At 50.3% G+C, this 15,143-nt stretch overlaps 7 protein-coding genes across 7 annotated transcripts; 2 read left to right on the plus strand and 5 right to left on the minus strand.

Annotated features, from left to right (window-relative positions):
• Positions 1-699: 699 nt before the first annotated feature.
• On the plus strand, positions 700-2,145 carry An16g04180 (uncharacterized protein; the record flags this gene model as incomplete). The annotated part of the gene is made up of 1 exon (XM_001397692.1): positions 700-2,145. One exon carries the CDS (start codon positions 700-702, stop codon positions 2,143-2,145), a length of 1,446 nt encoding a protein of 481 aa, XP_001397729.1.
• Positions 2,146-2,494: 349 nt separating this feature from the next.
• An16g04190 (uncharacterized protein) lies at positions 2,495-3,226 on the minus strand (the record flags this gene model as incomplete). The annotated part of the gene is made up of 2 exons (XM_059745086.1): positions 2,495-2,834; positions 2,910-3,226. The coding sequence occupies 2 exons, from the start codon at positions 3,224-3,226 to the stop codon at positions 2,495-2,497; spliced, it is 657 nt and encodes a 218-aa protein (XP_059604778.1).
• Positions 3,227-3,985: 759 nt separating this feature from the next.
• Positions 3,986-4,976, minus strand: An16g04200 (uncharacterized protein; the record flags this gene model as incomplete). The annotated part of the gene is made up of 4 exons (XM_059745087.1): positions 3,986-4,273; positions 4,325-4,516; positions 4,657-4,735; positions 4,942-4,976. 4 exons carry the CDS (start codon positions 4,974-4,976, stop codon positions 3,986-3,988), a joined length of 594 nt encoding a protein of 197 aa, XP_059604779.1.
• A 1,881-nt stretch (positions 4,977-6,857) lies between these two features.
• An16g04210 (uncharacterized protein) lies at positions 6,858-8,114 on the minus strand (the record flags this gene model as incomplete). Its single annotated transcript, XM_001397695.1, has 1 exon — positions 6,858-8,114. One exon carries the CDS (start codon positions 8,112-8,114, stop codon positions 6,858-6,860), a length of 1,257 nt encoding a protein of 418 aa, XP_001397732.1.
• A 1,541-nt stretch (positions 8,115-9,655) lies between these two features.
• An16g04220 (uncharacterized protein) lies at positions 9,656-10,447 on the minus strand (the record flags this gene model as incomplete). Its single annotated transcript, XM_001397696.3, has 2 exons — positions 9,656-9,782; positions 9,852-10,447. The coding sequence occupies 2 exons, from the start codon at positions 10,445-10,447 to the stop codon at positions 9,656-9,658; spliced, it is 723 nt and encodes a 240-aa protein (XP_001397733.1).
• Positions 10,448-10,913: 466 nt separating this feature from the next.
• Positions 10,914-12,886, plus strand: An16g04230 (uncharacterized protein; the record flags this gene model as incomplete). The annotated part of the gene is made up of 7 exons (XM_001397697.1): positions 10,914-11,089; positions 11,143-11,174; positions 11,230-11,269; positions 11,327-11,465; positions 11,520-12,338; positions 12,394-12,672; positions 12,725-12,886. The coding sequence occupies 7 exons, from the start codon at positions 10,914-10,916 to the stop codon at positions 12,884-12,886; spliced, it is 1,647 nt and encodes a 548-aa protein (XP_001397734.1).
• A 1,615-nt stretch (positions 12,887-14,501) lies between these two features.
• On the minus strand, positions 14,502-14,812 carry An16g04240 (uncharacterized protein; the record flags this gene model as incomplete). The annotated part of the gene is made up of 2 exons (XM_059745088.1): positions 14,502-14,653; positions 14,713-14,812. The coding sequence occupies 2 exons, from the start codon at positions 14,810-14,812 to the stop codon at positions 14,502-14,504; spliced, it is 252 nt and encodes an 83-aa protein (XP_059604780.1).
• Between the last annotated feature and the right edge of the window lie 331 nt (positions 14,813-15,143).

Here is a 15,143-nt window from a genome sequence, read left to right on the forward strand (position 1 = left end):
AGCTGTATATAATCCTTATGTTGCTGTAATCTTTTGTATGACCTTGGAGAAATACTATCATGAGGCATTGAAAAGGGAGGAGTGTTCCTGAATGACGCGATGATTAGTGCTGACTGGAGCAGCTACGTAGAGGATGCTAATTTCACTAGTGAGCAGTTAGTCTATGGAAAAGTCATCAAGATTGCTGCATCCGCCATGATGGCGCAAAGTGAGGTGATTGACTAGGCATCACGTGATAGCCGAGCAATTGGGGTCCGCGGAATGCGCGCCTTTATGTTTCGCCGCCGAACAGCCGCGGTTCACATCCGAAGGTCACTAGCGGGGGGCTGGGAAGTGGGAAAAGTAGTACGGAGTAAGTAACAGTAGTAGTCTTGTCCTTCTTCCAGCTGGTACTAAGAGTCTGGGTCCGACTGAGACACCGTCTGACTTGCTGACTGAGATATTTGCTTCTGCTACTGCTGCTTCTGCTGGGGCAGAGTGCAGATGTTGGAGCTGCCTAATAGGGCTGTGACTCTCAACTCTCTCTCCCCTCCGTTCTCGCCTCCAAGTTCTCTCTCTTTCTCTCTCTCTCTCACCGTCTGGTGACTGACCCAACTTGACTAACCTCCCTCTCCACACATGATGCAGTGCTTGTTTCCGTAATTCCCCGTCCACTCCTCTACTACTGTTGTATCCACCCCCTCTTGCGTCTCCCACATCATGGCTTCCCTCCCAGGTTATTCGGCCTCTAGTCGGCCACAATCATCTGATAATAATACTACCTCCACTACTCAACAGAACAGCGTATCCACGAATATAACCAGCAGCGCTTCATCAACGGAATCATTTGAAACTAGCGATACCGTCCTGCTCAACGGCACCTCGGATACCGCCACCGCCGGTGGCTCCCCGACGAGTCCGACCCTCGCCGATGCGTCTGGTGAGGAACCACGCAGATGTTGGATTTGCTATACAGATGAGACCGAGGACTCTCCCCTCAATTCACAATGGCGCTCGCCATGTCCTTGCGCCTTGACCGCCCACGAAGCTTGCCTGCTCGACTGGTTGGCGGATCTCGAGAATCCCCGATCGCGGAGGCGCAACGGCCATGACGCAAAGATGCTGTGTCCGCAATGCAAGACTGAAATTATCGTTTCCCGTCCCCGAAGCTATATTGTGGATGTAGTGCGACTGGTTGAACGCCTCGCGGGTCGGATGGTTCTTCCAGGAATGGTATTTACGTTGGGGGCAACCGTGTGGGCGGGGTGCTGTGCGCACGGAGTATACTCGATGTATTTTGTCTTTGGGACAGACGAGGCTCGCCAGATCTTGGAGGAAACGGCAGATGGGGCATGGAATTCGGGGCTTAACCTGGGCTTGCCCCTCATCCCGCTCGTGTTGATCTTCTCGCGCACTCGGTATGCAGATGGTCTTCTCCCCGCCATCCCCGTGATGTTCTTTGCCACACATCAACCCGGACAGGAGCTGGAGTTGGATCTCTGGCCGCCCAGTGCGGCAGTCACGTTTGCCGCTCTTCCGTATCTGAAAAGCTTTTACGGCAGTATCTACGAGAGAATGTTCGGCAAGTTGGAGCGGAGGTGGATTGCGGAAGTACAACCGCGCCAGTCGGATGTCAATGAGTTTGATGATAATGCGCCGCCCGAACATCCCGAGCCAGACCCACCTAATGATGACAACGGTGTTCTGATGGAGATCGATTTGGAGCTACGCATGGGCAACGAAGATGGGCCGCAGGGCTTGTTCGGCTTTAATGGAGGAAATGCGCAGGGTGGACAAGGGCAGAACCAGGGTGGAAACGGCCAACCCTTGGGCTTGGGACGACGGGATGAGCTGGTAGCCGACACAAGCAGTCTGGCGGATATCATCCTCGGAGCACTTGCGTTTCCCGCCATATCTGCGTCGATGGGCGGGCTGTTGAAGTACCTCTTGCCAACTTCATGGACGACGCCATCTACTCTGGGAAAGGTCCGACCAGGACTGCTGCAGACCCGCTGGGGCCGGAGCGTAGTTGGCGGATGTGCGTTTGTGCTATTGAAGGATGCGTTGGTTTTATACTGTCGGTGGAAATTGGCGCAGACACACCGACGCCGCAAGGTGCTGAACTACGATCGTTCGAAGAAGCGGGTCGGGAAGGCTGGTAGTTGATAGCTGGGGAAGTATCAGTTTGGGGAGAAGCGATGGATGCATTTCTGGCGTTTAGGCTGATGGATTGAGATACACTCTTTGCTGGTTCTTTTTTTACCTCCTTGCAATTGATGACGAGCGATGAGCTTGGGCAGATGCCTTAGGTAAAAGTGTGAATACGTACCATTTCAATATTTTCTATAAGTAACAGTAATTGTCAACAAGACTTTACAAATTAATCCCAGTGAGTCAATAGTATAGTAGTATAGTAGTATAGTACTACGGCGTACAAAATAAGGCAGAAAACCCGCGCTTACTTAGCGCGCGGCAGATAACCAAACCAACCGACCAACCAGCCTAACCCAGTAAGTCAACTAATCAAACTTCCGCTCCGGCGCGCAGTGTCTGTCTTCCGAACATTCTCAGAAACACCACCTCCACCACCACCAAACCTCAACTCAGCACCGATCCCCCAGAGACAGAAAAAAGAAAGAGAGAGAGAGGAAACACCACCAAAATGCGCACCCTCTCCCCGGTCCTCGCCTCCCTGGCATCGGTCTTCCGCATCCCAATGACCCGCCCAACCCTCACCAGCAACACCATCACCAACACCCTCCGCCAATCCCAACTCCAGCCTCAATCCCAATTCAGCACAACCATCTCGCTCCAAAAGAGAAAAGAGTCCGGATTCCGCGGCGACCGCAGAATCAGTCCGTTCCCCCAAACCCTATCCCATCCCAATCAAACCACAGCTACTAACCGAAGTTTAATTATAAATTGAACAGCATTGATCCGCTACTTCCTCCACCACCCACTCACTCCCCGTCCCCTTCGATTCTCCCGCACTCGCTTCCTCCGCCACTGGACGATCCACCGCGCCTGGAACCTGTACCAGGGGCAGCAGCGACGGAAGCACGAGCTGGAGCTGCAGAGACAGTGGCAGGCGATGCAGGCTGCGTGTGAGGAACTGCGCACGGGTGCTGGAGACGGTGGAAAGCTGTTCCGGAAGAGTATGATCAAGACGGGTGTGTTTAGGGATTTGGTTCCTATTGAGTATGCGCGGTTGCAGACGGAGGGGCCGAGTAGGGAGGGGTGGAATCATGAGTGGAAGAGGGATTAAAGGGATTTTACGATTTTCTCCGGAGGAGGGGAATTTATGGAAGGAGACTTAAGGGGAAGGGAGGTTCTCCGAAGGAGAAGGATGGGGTGTAGGGAAGGAAGATGAGATGAGATTGGGATAGAAAATAGAGTGGATTAGTTTAGGAGGGTATGGATGGATGGATGGATGGGTTTGTGTTATATTATTGTTATGTATGTGTCTCTGTTTTGTTTGTATAATATGTTACTATATTATGGGTTGGTTCTTGGTGACTACCGCATACTGCATACTGTGTACTGTGTATCTACTGGAGAGTCTGGAGTGGTGTAGACTGGTAGGTGGATACAATTTCTCAATACAGGTATAACCGCTAGTGACAGTAAGACACATCAGAAGAATCAGAAAACAACGCAAACAAAGACGGCAACACCAAAGGAATGACTAACGAATGTCACCAAGCGTGTCCCCCCGGAGACCAAGGGTATGTCAACATGCGAAATTGATATTCGAACACAAAGAAGAGGCCCTCCCAAACGCCGCAAATGCAAGATATATCGATTCAACATCCGTCTCCTCACTTTCTCCCTTTTCTTCGAAATCCAATTCAAACTGGCTCACGCGTGGTTCGCGCGGCAACTGCAATTGCAACTGCAACATGCTCAAAAGCGCATAGCAAATGAACCCATCATGGCTGGCATGCAATATCGCTGAAATACCATCAGAGTCGGCGACGTTATCTATCGCAAAGTCGTCATTTCCCCATTATAGCACAATGCAACAGGAGCTTTTTCGCTTGTCGAACGTCAGAAGCGCGGCACGCGTGGCCGCCTCGAATACATCGTCGACGCCCTCGCCGGTTAACGAGGAACATTCGAGATACTTGCGGGCTCCGATCTGCGTTGAAATATCGCTTCCTTCTTTGGGCGTCACGAACTTTAGCGACTTCTTTCTCATCTCCTCGACGGCCAGAGGATCTTCCCGCAGATCTTTCTTCAACCCGACAAGGATGATGGGGACACCCGGACATCGTTCGTTCGCTTCTTCAATCCACTATAAGCAACCAGTCAGCGTAGTCCAACAGTGACTAGATGGTCAGACAACCTTGTGTTTGACGTTCTCGAGCGAATCGGGCGTGTCCACGGAGAACCCAATGAGGATCACATGCGCCTTGGAATAGGCGAGTGGACGCAATCGTTCGTAATCTTCCTGACCAGCAGTATCCCATAGTGCCAATTGAACCGAACGGCCATCCACTCGGCAATCCGTCACATAGTTTTCGAATACCGTCGGAACCTGATTGATAGGCGACAGTCAGATGCATGCTAGGTAGTCAGCGAAGGAGGTGATAGGTACGAACATAGTGCTACAGATCAGAAACCGGTTAGCCAATGAAACTCCATCGATCAGCGCATTGGAGAAGAGGGTTGACTTACGGTTGGAAAATAGCCCAGGGTGAAGACGCTCAGCAGACTGGTCTTCCCACAGGCACCATCCCCGATGATCACCAACTTTCTACATGCAGGTCAGCTCAGGGCCCCATTCGTCATAGCATGGATGTTGCATCGGGGGCTGGCTGCACCCCCGCACCCCTCTATACGAGCAATCCGGTCGAGTGACAGCGGGTGGGCTGATAACGGGAACCAGAAATCGGCAGTAGATAACATGATGGCCTCAGGTGGGAAACCGAACACAGGGACGACAACATTGGCGGAACATACCTTCGCATCACATTATCAGTCTGTTGTTGAGCCATTTTTTTAATTTCACAACCGGCTGGGATCTCGGATCCCTAGCAAGATGAAGCGAGAATGCACGAATGGGTCGAAACAATGCGAGGGCGCTGACGAGCCCTGGCGGAACCCGGAACGGAATAAGAATCAGGCAGCAGCAGGCAAGGCTGGCCAGAACTGCGGTCGGATAATGGCCAAGGATAAGTACGAAGAATTCGGTGGAAGCTTTGAATGTTGAATGTGTGGGAAGGAGGGGAGAAGATTGGGAATTAGTGATGAAGCCCCTCCCCCTAAAATTAAAGAATACAGGAATGAGGAGGAGGCCAGGGAAAATGGGGGGGGGATAGCTTTGCCGGGGGGGAATGAATGGATGGATGATAATCTGGGATTATTGATGGGGGAAGAAGTGGATTTGGGGCCCAGCAAAGAGTTGTCTCGTTCGTTCGGGAAGGCGGTCGAGCGTTGAGGCTGACGCTGATCCGAAAGGGAAAGAAACGAAAGAAGATTTGGGGAAAAAAACGGATAAATACGCACCTTCAATACGATTGCTCGACCGTGGTTCAGTTAGACGGGAAATAGTAACTTAAGTAATTTAACTTCACTATAACAGTACTTAATATAGAGCAGCGAGGCAGGGAGGTAGAGCGATGATGATGATGCTAATGCTGAGATGAAGGATTATTAAGATAGTAAAAGCACCATTGCGCCCTCACAATCCAGGCATCTTACTCCATATATATATACCGTCAGTACGGCCTCCCACCACGCTGACGAATGGGCACAAATAGCATCGAATGGACGCCCAGCACCGCAACCACCAGCCAATCCCACTGGCAGCTAAACGACTCCCCCATAGTAATCAAAGAGAAGGAGGGATCGGCCCAGTGATGGCCCAGCTGAAGAATCGTCACCGCACGGCCGCTTGTTACTAAGGTTAGAGATTTGTCTCAGACGTTGCAGGCTAGACGGTGGTTATTTCGCGATAGTCGCTGTTACTATAATGAGGGTGGAGAGCACGCTGGGCCAGAAAGAGAGGGGGATCACGCCGGGACCAGGGGCCATGCACTGCTTACCATTGGACCATGGGATCATTATATTTATAGCCCCCCGGATGCTTTCGCAGGGAGGATGCCGATGACTGGGCAAGTCCGGCTTCCCGTTTTTCTTTTTCACTTATTTTTTTTATTTTTCTTCAATTCCTCGTGGTGGAGGGGATGGTGGATGTTTCTTTTTGTTTATTTTTTTTTCCCTGACCCAGCCGAACCCGTTGTTGATTAAACTTCAGACACACACAAAAACACTCTCATTTGGGCTCCACTGGATACTAATTACTAACTACTTACTACTACTGCTGCTGCTGAATTCTCAACAGTTTCTTTTATCACCTTCCTTCTTGAATCAGTCCCTTGTGCCCCGTTTACCTCTGGGGGGGGAGAATGCATGAATAGTAGAATTGGAACTAGTCACGGCGCCCTAAATCCTGGCACCAGTAGTACCCCGATCCCCTTTACACACAGTACAGCCACTTCAGGGGGTGAGCTCCATCATACTATGGCTGAGCATTTAGCAGGGCTGTCGTCGTCTCCAGTCAATGCATGACATGACATCCTGCTGCATCTATCCCTGGCTCATCATGACCCGGCTGGTGTCTGCGCTTTTGCCATACCCCTAGGACATGGATAATACGAGTCATTATACCTGACACCGTGCATCTATTCTAGGTTTGAATAGACCACTCGTAGAGCTTCCCGGTTAATGGAGTTCCCAACATGATAACCGCTTCCGAGACATTGCTATTAGCGCCGCATTAAGGTACAGAAATGAGTAGAGAGTCCGAACCCCTCCGAAAATATTCACAGTAAGAGAAAAGAAAAAAGAAGAAAAAGAGAAAATTTCAAGCCCAATCAGATCTTGGCCTCGTCAATATCATAGACCAAATGCTTCTGACCAATCCCCCAAGATTCCAACCCTAATCGGTTATATAGCCCATAAGCAGCCCACGCCATGTACTCCTTCATCCGCAACCCCCACGGACTGACATCTTTTCGCATCTTTCCGTTCTTGGCAGCCAGATTGTATATCTCCGTGATGCGCGGTTTGCGGATCTCCTCGTATTTGGCAAATGCGTCTTCCAAACTCCGCTGATCATCTTTCAGTAATCGCGATAGCAGAAACACATCCTCCAATGCCATAGACACTCCCTGGCCCGCATGAGGCTGCATCGCATGCGCTGCATCCCCGAGCAGCACCGTTCGAGAAGTATACCACTTCCCGCCCAGCGGGAGCCGGAAGATGGGATAAAACCCAACAGCGTCCGTCCGATTGACCATCCCTGTCAATGCCTCCGGCCATTTACCCTTGCCTTCTCCGATGATGTTCAGAATAGTGTCCTTATATTCTGCAACCTCTTTCTGACGTCGCTCCTCCCACCCATCTCGTGCATTGCCAGATTCCGAGTGAGGGATAGGTGTTTCCCGGGAGAAGAACCAGAAGAGCTCATCCCCAGACGGAGAGCACGGCATCATTGCCAGAATACCAGTGCGAGTGAGAAAAGCGTTGGCATGTGTACTTAGCTCCTCCGGGAGCCCTGTGCAGTCAATGATGGACTGCGTTCCCGCGATACCGGAGTATTCGGGCACAATGGACGGGTCAACATGAAGTCGACGGACACTAGAGTGAAGTCCATCGCATCCGAGCAGGATATCGGCTGTATCAGTTGAACCGTCGGAAAAGGTTACGGTGACATCTGTTGTTGACTCGGTGACTGAAATAATGCGCTTGTTGTAGTGGACAGGAATTTGGTCTTTTGCAACGGCGTCAAGTAGAACACCCTGAAGGTCCTTGCGACGTATGCGCAAATATTCGAAGCCAGTTTGCCGATTTGCCCAGCCGGAAATGTCGACTTTGGCAATATCACCGTTTGGCAGCGAGTGAATTTCCATGTCGGTGACGGAGAATCCGCGGGCGACAACTTCCTCATGAAGCCCTAGTCGATGAACCAAGCGCATCCCATTTGGGAATAGACCTATAGCACCGCCCAGAGTGGTTGGTTCTGGCCGTAACTCGTATACGGTAATGGCGATGTTGTTGTTACGGTGCAGTTGGAGGGCGGCAGCGAGGCCGGCGGGGCCTGCACCGATGATGATGGCCTGATTAGACATGTTAGTTAGATAATATAGCTGAAGTTGTATAAGCTTACCTTATTTATAGCTGGCATATTGGAAAAGTGTCTAGAAAAGTGCTTGGATTGAAAGTGAACTGCTGATGAGGCCGCTCAGCCATCGCTCGTCTTATACTTCAATCTCAGAAAAAGTACCTGATAGTATGGGGTTTAGTCCCCGCGGAGCCCCGGGGAGGCCGTGGAGGAAGTTGCCTAAATAAGTTTAGACTGGTACCTGGTACCAGGACGTGGCGATCGTTCCTGTGGCTCACCCACAGCCATCATGTACCTGACCCAAAGCAGTGCCGATCTCTTTCTCAATTTGAACATCGACATGACCGAGAAAGCATAAGTGGGTATGATTTGTGGGTGGCAATGAGTTGTTACTGTGTATGCGCGGCCTACTGAGTCTATCAGCTTATCAGAGAATACAAAGTAGCAGTGATCGGCCAAGAGCAGCAACTGACATGTGATAGCGTCCTCGCCGGACTTATCTGGGCCATTTAAACATACGATAGCCTGCAAAATGGATTCATAGGAACGGTATTATTCATTATAGACCAGTGACTAGAAGCATTTCAGGTGGGCAAATCATGGAGCGAGAATGCAAAGGCGTCAGTATATTCTGACGAGTGGAGAAAGACTCGAACATCTCAGAATAGGCTTATCAACACATGGATCTTCTATATCAACGCTTCTTAGATCTATGGTGTCTCTCCCAGCGATCTATCCAACGCGCGACTCTAAGGCATATTCCTTGCTTTTCGGCATATCCTAAATTTGTCAACCGCTTTCTGTTCACTCATGACTTGCTTGTAATATATGGTACCGACCATTACCTAACCTGCCTTGAGCCTTGGCGTGGCATCCCATGTTCTATGTTGCTCCCTCATACTCCTCCCTTCTTTGATGCAGATTACGGATATATAGACAACTGATCACCGCTACCCCCTAATGTCAAGCAAATCTCTGTTTTTTTTGGGGGGTCAACGCCTTATCGATTGAAAGAAGGTAACTATAAAGTCACCCAGAAGATTTCGAAAATTGTATATCTTGCAGTGCAAGTGCTGGTCGTTCCCGGGTTGACCGCTGCCGAACACTAAGCCGTAATCATAGGAATCAACACGAGAATCTTGTTCTTGTGCAGAGCGTAGAAGGCTATTGGCGTCTCCAGAACGCACGAGACATTCTTGTCGCTTTCAATACCGCTGTGCGAACCTGCGTCCCCTCCTGGATGAGTTACAACAAGCAGCGGAGCCTCCAGCTATCATTCTGAAGTACCTGGACAATGACGCTCTGTAGCATGTAAACCAATCATCGGAGAACCATCAACGTTGAAAGGGATCTCCAAGGGTACAAAGGTGGAATTTTATATGCTATTAATATATCTAAATGACCAGCTCCAACCTCCTTCTACTCACTTGCATGGTACACTGACATGTATCTTTCCTATCAGTAGCTGACGCGCTCCCTAAACTACTAGTATCTAGTGACCAAGCTAGTGCCGATATGCCTGCCCCTCGGCCGTCAACCTCTCCCTGCTCAATTGTTTTCCGCACTAATTATCTTGTCAGCCATCGCGGGCAGAGTCTCTGCCATGACTTCCATCTCTCCAAATAATTCCACAATCGGCTCCTTCTCCCAGATGGTGCAGTACGCTCCTTTATATCTGTGTGTCAAATGTGAGCTAATCCTGTCTCCGCCGAGATAACGCATCATTTAGTGCATCTGTACTCACCCCGCACGGCGAGCCGCCGAAACGTCCCACATATGCCCAGCAGCAAACCAGGGTTGTCCGTGTTGGGAAAGCTGCTCGAAGAGCGGCTGGTACACCCGCAGGTCTGGCTTGCCTATTCCCTGCGAGTCACAGGATTTCAGATTCTCTGCGGGCCATTCAAGACCAGCGTTGGCGAAATATCCCCCCACTCTCGCGGCGTCCCCCGCTGTGAGCGCCCAGACAGTGAACCCAGCATCACGCAGCTTAGTGACGCACTCGGCCGCTCCCGGACGGAGTCCAAGTTTGGCATACCTACTCATGATAAACTCAAGATCGCTCTTTGTGGCAAAGCTTCGCGGGTCTTGGATGCCAGCCATCTTGAGCATTCGCCAGAAGAGCAACTCCAGACAAGTAGCGAAGGTCTTGTACTGGCCCGACAAGCTCAGATACGTGTACTCGCGTTCTGCGACCTCGATCCAGGTGTATCCTAGCAAGGAAGGCTTGATTCCCTCCGCACGGAGACGGTCGCCCAGTTGCGTGTCGATCGCATCGAAGAGGACGTCGTAGGAGACCAGTGTGCCGACAATGTCGAACACCACATTCTTACTGCCGGTCATGGTGCTGGTACTGGTGCTGATCTATCGTAGGGACCAAATGAGAATAATTGGGAGAGTGACTGAAGGTTTGGCTGTTGTTCGACTTGCCTAAGCCATTGGTCTACCTTCTTATACACCTGACTCCAAACTAGGAGACATGGGTCATACAGCACAGATGATCAGCAACCCCACTTTTGCTTCTACTAGACTCCAGCTTTTCCTAATACAGTAATGGGGAGAGACTCGGACTACTCCGTACTATTATCTACAACTGGCTGTTAACGCCGCGAGTCGCTATCAAACCTCCAACCTAGCTTATCTCGGACGCAATATCTCCATTTCGTTGCCGCTTTTCAGATACGGCGGTCATAATGGCCAATGGCACTTATCATACACATTATGATATTCACCAGAATTGGCGTATAAAATGCCGCTATAGACCCTCTCTTCGATGCCAATGTAACCAGCGGGGTAAGCTACCGTTACTATGACAGAGAAAGTGAACATTAAGGACACCGTTGTCGACGCCAACGATCCTGAAAAGGATGTTGCCAAGGGAGACTGTGAGCTCTTAGGAGCAAACGAGGATGTTGGCTATCACCGGTCGCTCGGTAGTCGTCAGATTATGATGATGACCTTTGGTGCTGGCGTGGGAACTGGCTTGTAGGGCATACCTTATAAGCTGCTGGCGCACTGTGATTGACAATCTCATCTAGATGGGTCGGTACAGGCACTGCATTGAAATATGGTAAGGCTCCTTTGAGCGAAGCAGCAAAGCTTTGGAAACTAATCGCAGCATGTAGCTGGCCCTGGTGGCATCGCCGTTGCATACACCATCACTGCGTAAGTCCGTCAAGCTGCCCTATTATTACTGATTTGCTGACGTGACGCCAATATTAGATTTGTAGTGTACCTACAGTATACCTCCATCGGAGAAATGACGACCTTTAAGCCGGTCCATGGTGGATTTATCAGACAATGCATCGAGTACGTGGAACCCGCATTTGGGTTCGCCGTCGGAATCAACTTCTGGTTCTCGGTAGGTACCTCAGTCAAATCAGATGATGTATGGTCGACTCATCATTGCTGGTAGTGGGTGATCTGTATTCCTGCCGAAATAACTGCAGCTGTCTCTGTGCTTGAATTCTGGCCAGCAACAGAGGTTGTCCCACTTGCAGCGTATATCACAATCTTTCTGGTTGTCATTGCCGCGGCCAATTGTTTCGGTGTCCGGATCTACGGGCATGTTGAGTACATCATGTCTTTTGTCAAGGTCCTGGCGATATTTGTCATGATTTTCTTCATGTTTATCATGACATCGGGTGGTATCCCGGCCACACATGGACCGATCGAGTTTCGCTATTGGCGCAATCCCGGCGCATTCAACAACGGCATTAAAGGTATTTCTAAGGCGTTTGTCCAAGCGCTGTTCAGCTTCGGTGGCGGAGAGCATATTGCGGTCATTGCTGGAGAAGCGAAGGACCCCCGCCGAACCATTAAGAGAACCGTATACCCAGTGTTCTGGCGCATGTTTTCGTTCTTCGTGGTAAATGTTTGGCTTGTGGGTATGTGCGTTCCTTATGATGACGACAACCTCATCAATGGAAGTGGCACATTAGGAAGCCCCTTTGTCATTGCCATCGAGCGTGCAGGCGTGATGTGGCTAGCACACATCATAAACGGCTTCATATTCCTGACAGTGATCAGCTGTGGCATTACCAGTGCCTATATCGCTAGCCGTAGTCTTGCAGCCTTGTCCGACATGGCCATTCTGCATCCCTTCTTCGGCCGCAAGGACACTGCCGGGAGGCCCTACGTCTCTCTAGCCCTCAGCCTTACTATAGGAGGGGCTTTATGCTATCTCAATTGTAACGACACCGGAGCTACCGTCTATGGCTGGTTTTCATCTCTGGTTAGTATATCACATATTCATGCTCAGAGTTGCCCTATGACTGACATTCCTACAGGTATCTGTATCCGCCTTATTCCAGTGGTCCGGCATCTTCATCTCTCATATTCGATTTCGACAGGGTCTTGCTGCGCAGGGCATCGATAAGAAGACATTGCCTTTCCGAGACCGAACAGCACCCTACGCCCAGTTCGTTGGTCTCGTTGTGGTCCTTTTTATCGCAGGGTGCGAATTCTACCTAGCGTGCTTCCCCTTCGGCGAGAAGGGATCTGCAAAGAGCTGGTTTTCATCCTACATTGCGGCGCCTCTATTCTTCTTTGATTACTTCGGCTACAAGGTGAGTATCGGTCGACGGAATGTTTCAGGATATTCAATAACCGTTCTTTTAGATCTACTATCGCTCCAAGCTGGTTCGTCCGTCAGAAATGGACTTTTCGGCGGCGGCTGCTTTTGATGAAGAAGATCGGGCAAGGGCGGCTGTTGGTTATGAGGCAGATACCGGAACAGTGAGCAAGATTGGGCAATACATCAAGAATCTTATTTTTGGCTAGGTATGCGTTGCAATATCAGCAAGCTCCAGTTGGATCCTGCGTTAAGAGGCGTGACAGCCTGCCCAATGCTGAAGAGGGTCAAAGCAAACTCTGGACAGTGCACATCAGCTTTACGAAACGGGCAAATTTGCTGATTATACACGCTCGTGACTCAGTAGTAAATATAGGAACTCCAAAGAAATGATCTATCCCAGTGGGCCTGATGCTATTTATATTAAACGGGGCGGCGGGGGGACTGAGGCGCATTAGGACAAAGAAACCACCGAAATCACCCATGATGTAAACAAAGCGTAGAGATCAACTTCTAGTACTTCATTCATCTTCATCTCCTCATTGCACTGCGATCTTCTGCGCTCACATATTCACAGTCACAACACCCCTGTCATATTTGTAGCCCCCCTCACTAGTGCACTATAGTCGAATTTGGTTGTAGTCCAGCTTGCGGCGCAGCTCTCTTGCATAAACTAGGCAATTCTAGTCTCAAGAGCCGAAGATGAGCGCGACCACTTCATCAAGGGAAGAGATTTTTTGCAGTCTTTTTCAACTTGCACGTACGATTCTCAGCCAGGCCGCTACACACTCAGTTGGAAAACCTCCCCGAACTGAGAGCACGTAGCACCTCTGGTAAGGACATGTGTGCTTCGTCTTAATGACTGCTAGCCAGGCTAACAAGATCGCCGTGGGTCTATGATCTTCTTAGAAACGTCTTGTCTCTCATTTTTTTATCGACTCCCTGACTTGCAAGATGCGACCACGGATGGAATAGACGGAGTCCGTTTCTTGACAAACCGACGCATGCTTTACACACTGAAGATGTACCTGTGGGCTACTGTTAGACTCAACCGCCCACTTATGGATCTCTAGACTATTGCTTGCCCGATAGAATAATATATCGGAGGTTTGATGCTGCTCCTCACTTTGCTATAGCAGGTCTAATATCCTTTTTCTCAACAGTGTCTAGAGCTCTCAGACATCGGCTGTGAGTCCACCTTTGACGACGAGCCTGCGATGCAACATACATAGAGTTGAACACGCCCGCTATTGCGGATGCTGCCTGGCACCTGCTCATTGTGGCTGGACCCTTCATATAGTGCCAGTCTAGTACCCCATACATTTGCTCAGAAAGCTCGGCAAATAAGCTCTGGCAGCCACTCATCTCAAAACCAAGACGGCATTTTTTTTTGGCAGCCGTTAGGAAATTGCATGTGCAGTGCTTAATACTAGGACCATCCTTTAGCCATGACTTTTTGGGTCGGGCGTTTTCTCCGGACGCCGTCGATTAATTGGGGGCACAAGAGAGTGCGCCATTAACCGTTCTGCGAATCAAAGGATCGAGCGGAATGGGCCCGGCGGACTTCGCATTTATCATCCGCTCCCAATGATGGTCTCGCCGGACGGCCTCGACGGATTTTATGGAGACCATTTATCTCTGGTCTCGCTTCCTTCGGCATCGACTAAAACCGTCACCGCTTATTTCCAAGCGCGGTTCTCAAAACCGACGGACACAATCATCAAAATTGAGACTACATCGGACGCTTCAGGAAGGGAGTGGCCGGTCAATGAAGTCATTAGTCTCCCAGGATTTCCTCTATCGGCTCTTGGAAGAATCCTGCAACTAAGGTTCGAGCAATGATGTTCCCGCGATTGCTGGCCTCCACCCTTCAACCATGGTGAGCCGGCCCGTCAAGACGTCAATCGCAAATTCCATCTGGGCCGGCCGCCGGTACGTGCCAACTTCTGTGTAAGATACACCGGGGCGGAATTGATCTGGAAACGACAATCGCAGATGCAATTGTGGAGCAGTCTTCAATTCCACGGTCGCACACCTGAGCCAGGCTGATCGGCATTCCCTAGTGTTTCTATCATTCCGCTAACCAAATAGTCGAGACAACTGCGGAGCATCTCATGGCCATCCAGGCGCCACATGGTGCAGTGAAGAAGATGATAGGGATTTATGTGTGCTCTTATGTGCGTCCATGTCATACGATAGGCTAGTCCTGGGTTTCAAACCTGGCCACCATCAACGAGCGCACAACTGGGGTGGAGGGGGCCAAATGAAAAGAGCGTATGAACTACTAGACTCGTTGGTACAAGTGCCAGCGGCCCGCCAGTCGTCGTGGCGCGGGACAGCGGCCATTTCCGAAGCAAGAGCCCACTTTCAAGTGTGCTTGCTAGTCAGTAGTTACAATCGACTGAACCTTCTTCTGGTCCGTTCAGCCGATTACACTTACAGTACGGCAGTCTTCCTGTTAGTTTC

This window comes from Aspergillus niger (assembly GCF_000002855.4).
Source record: "Aspergillus niger supercontig An16".
In the NCBI taxonomy this organism is placed as follows: Eukaryota; Fungi; Ascomycota; class Eurotiomycetes; order Eurotiales; family Aspergillaceae; genus Aspergillus; species Aspergillus niger.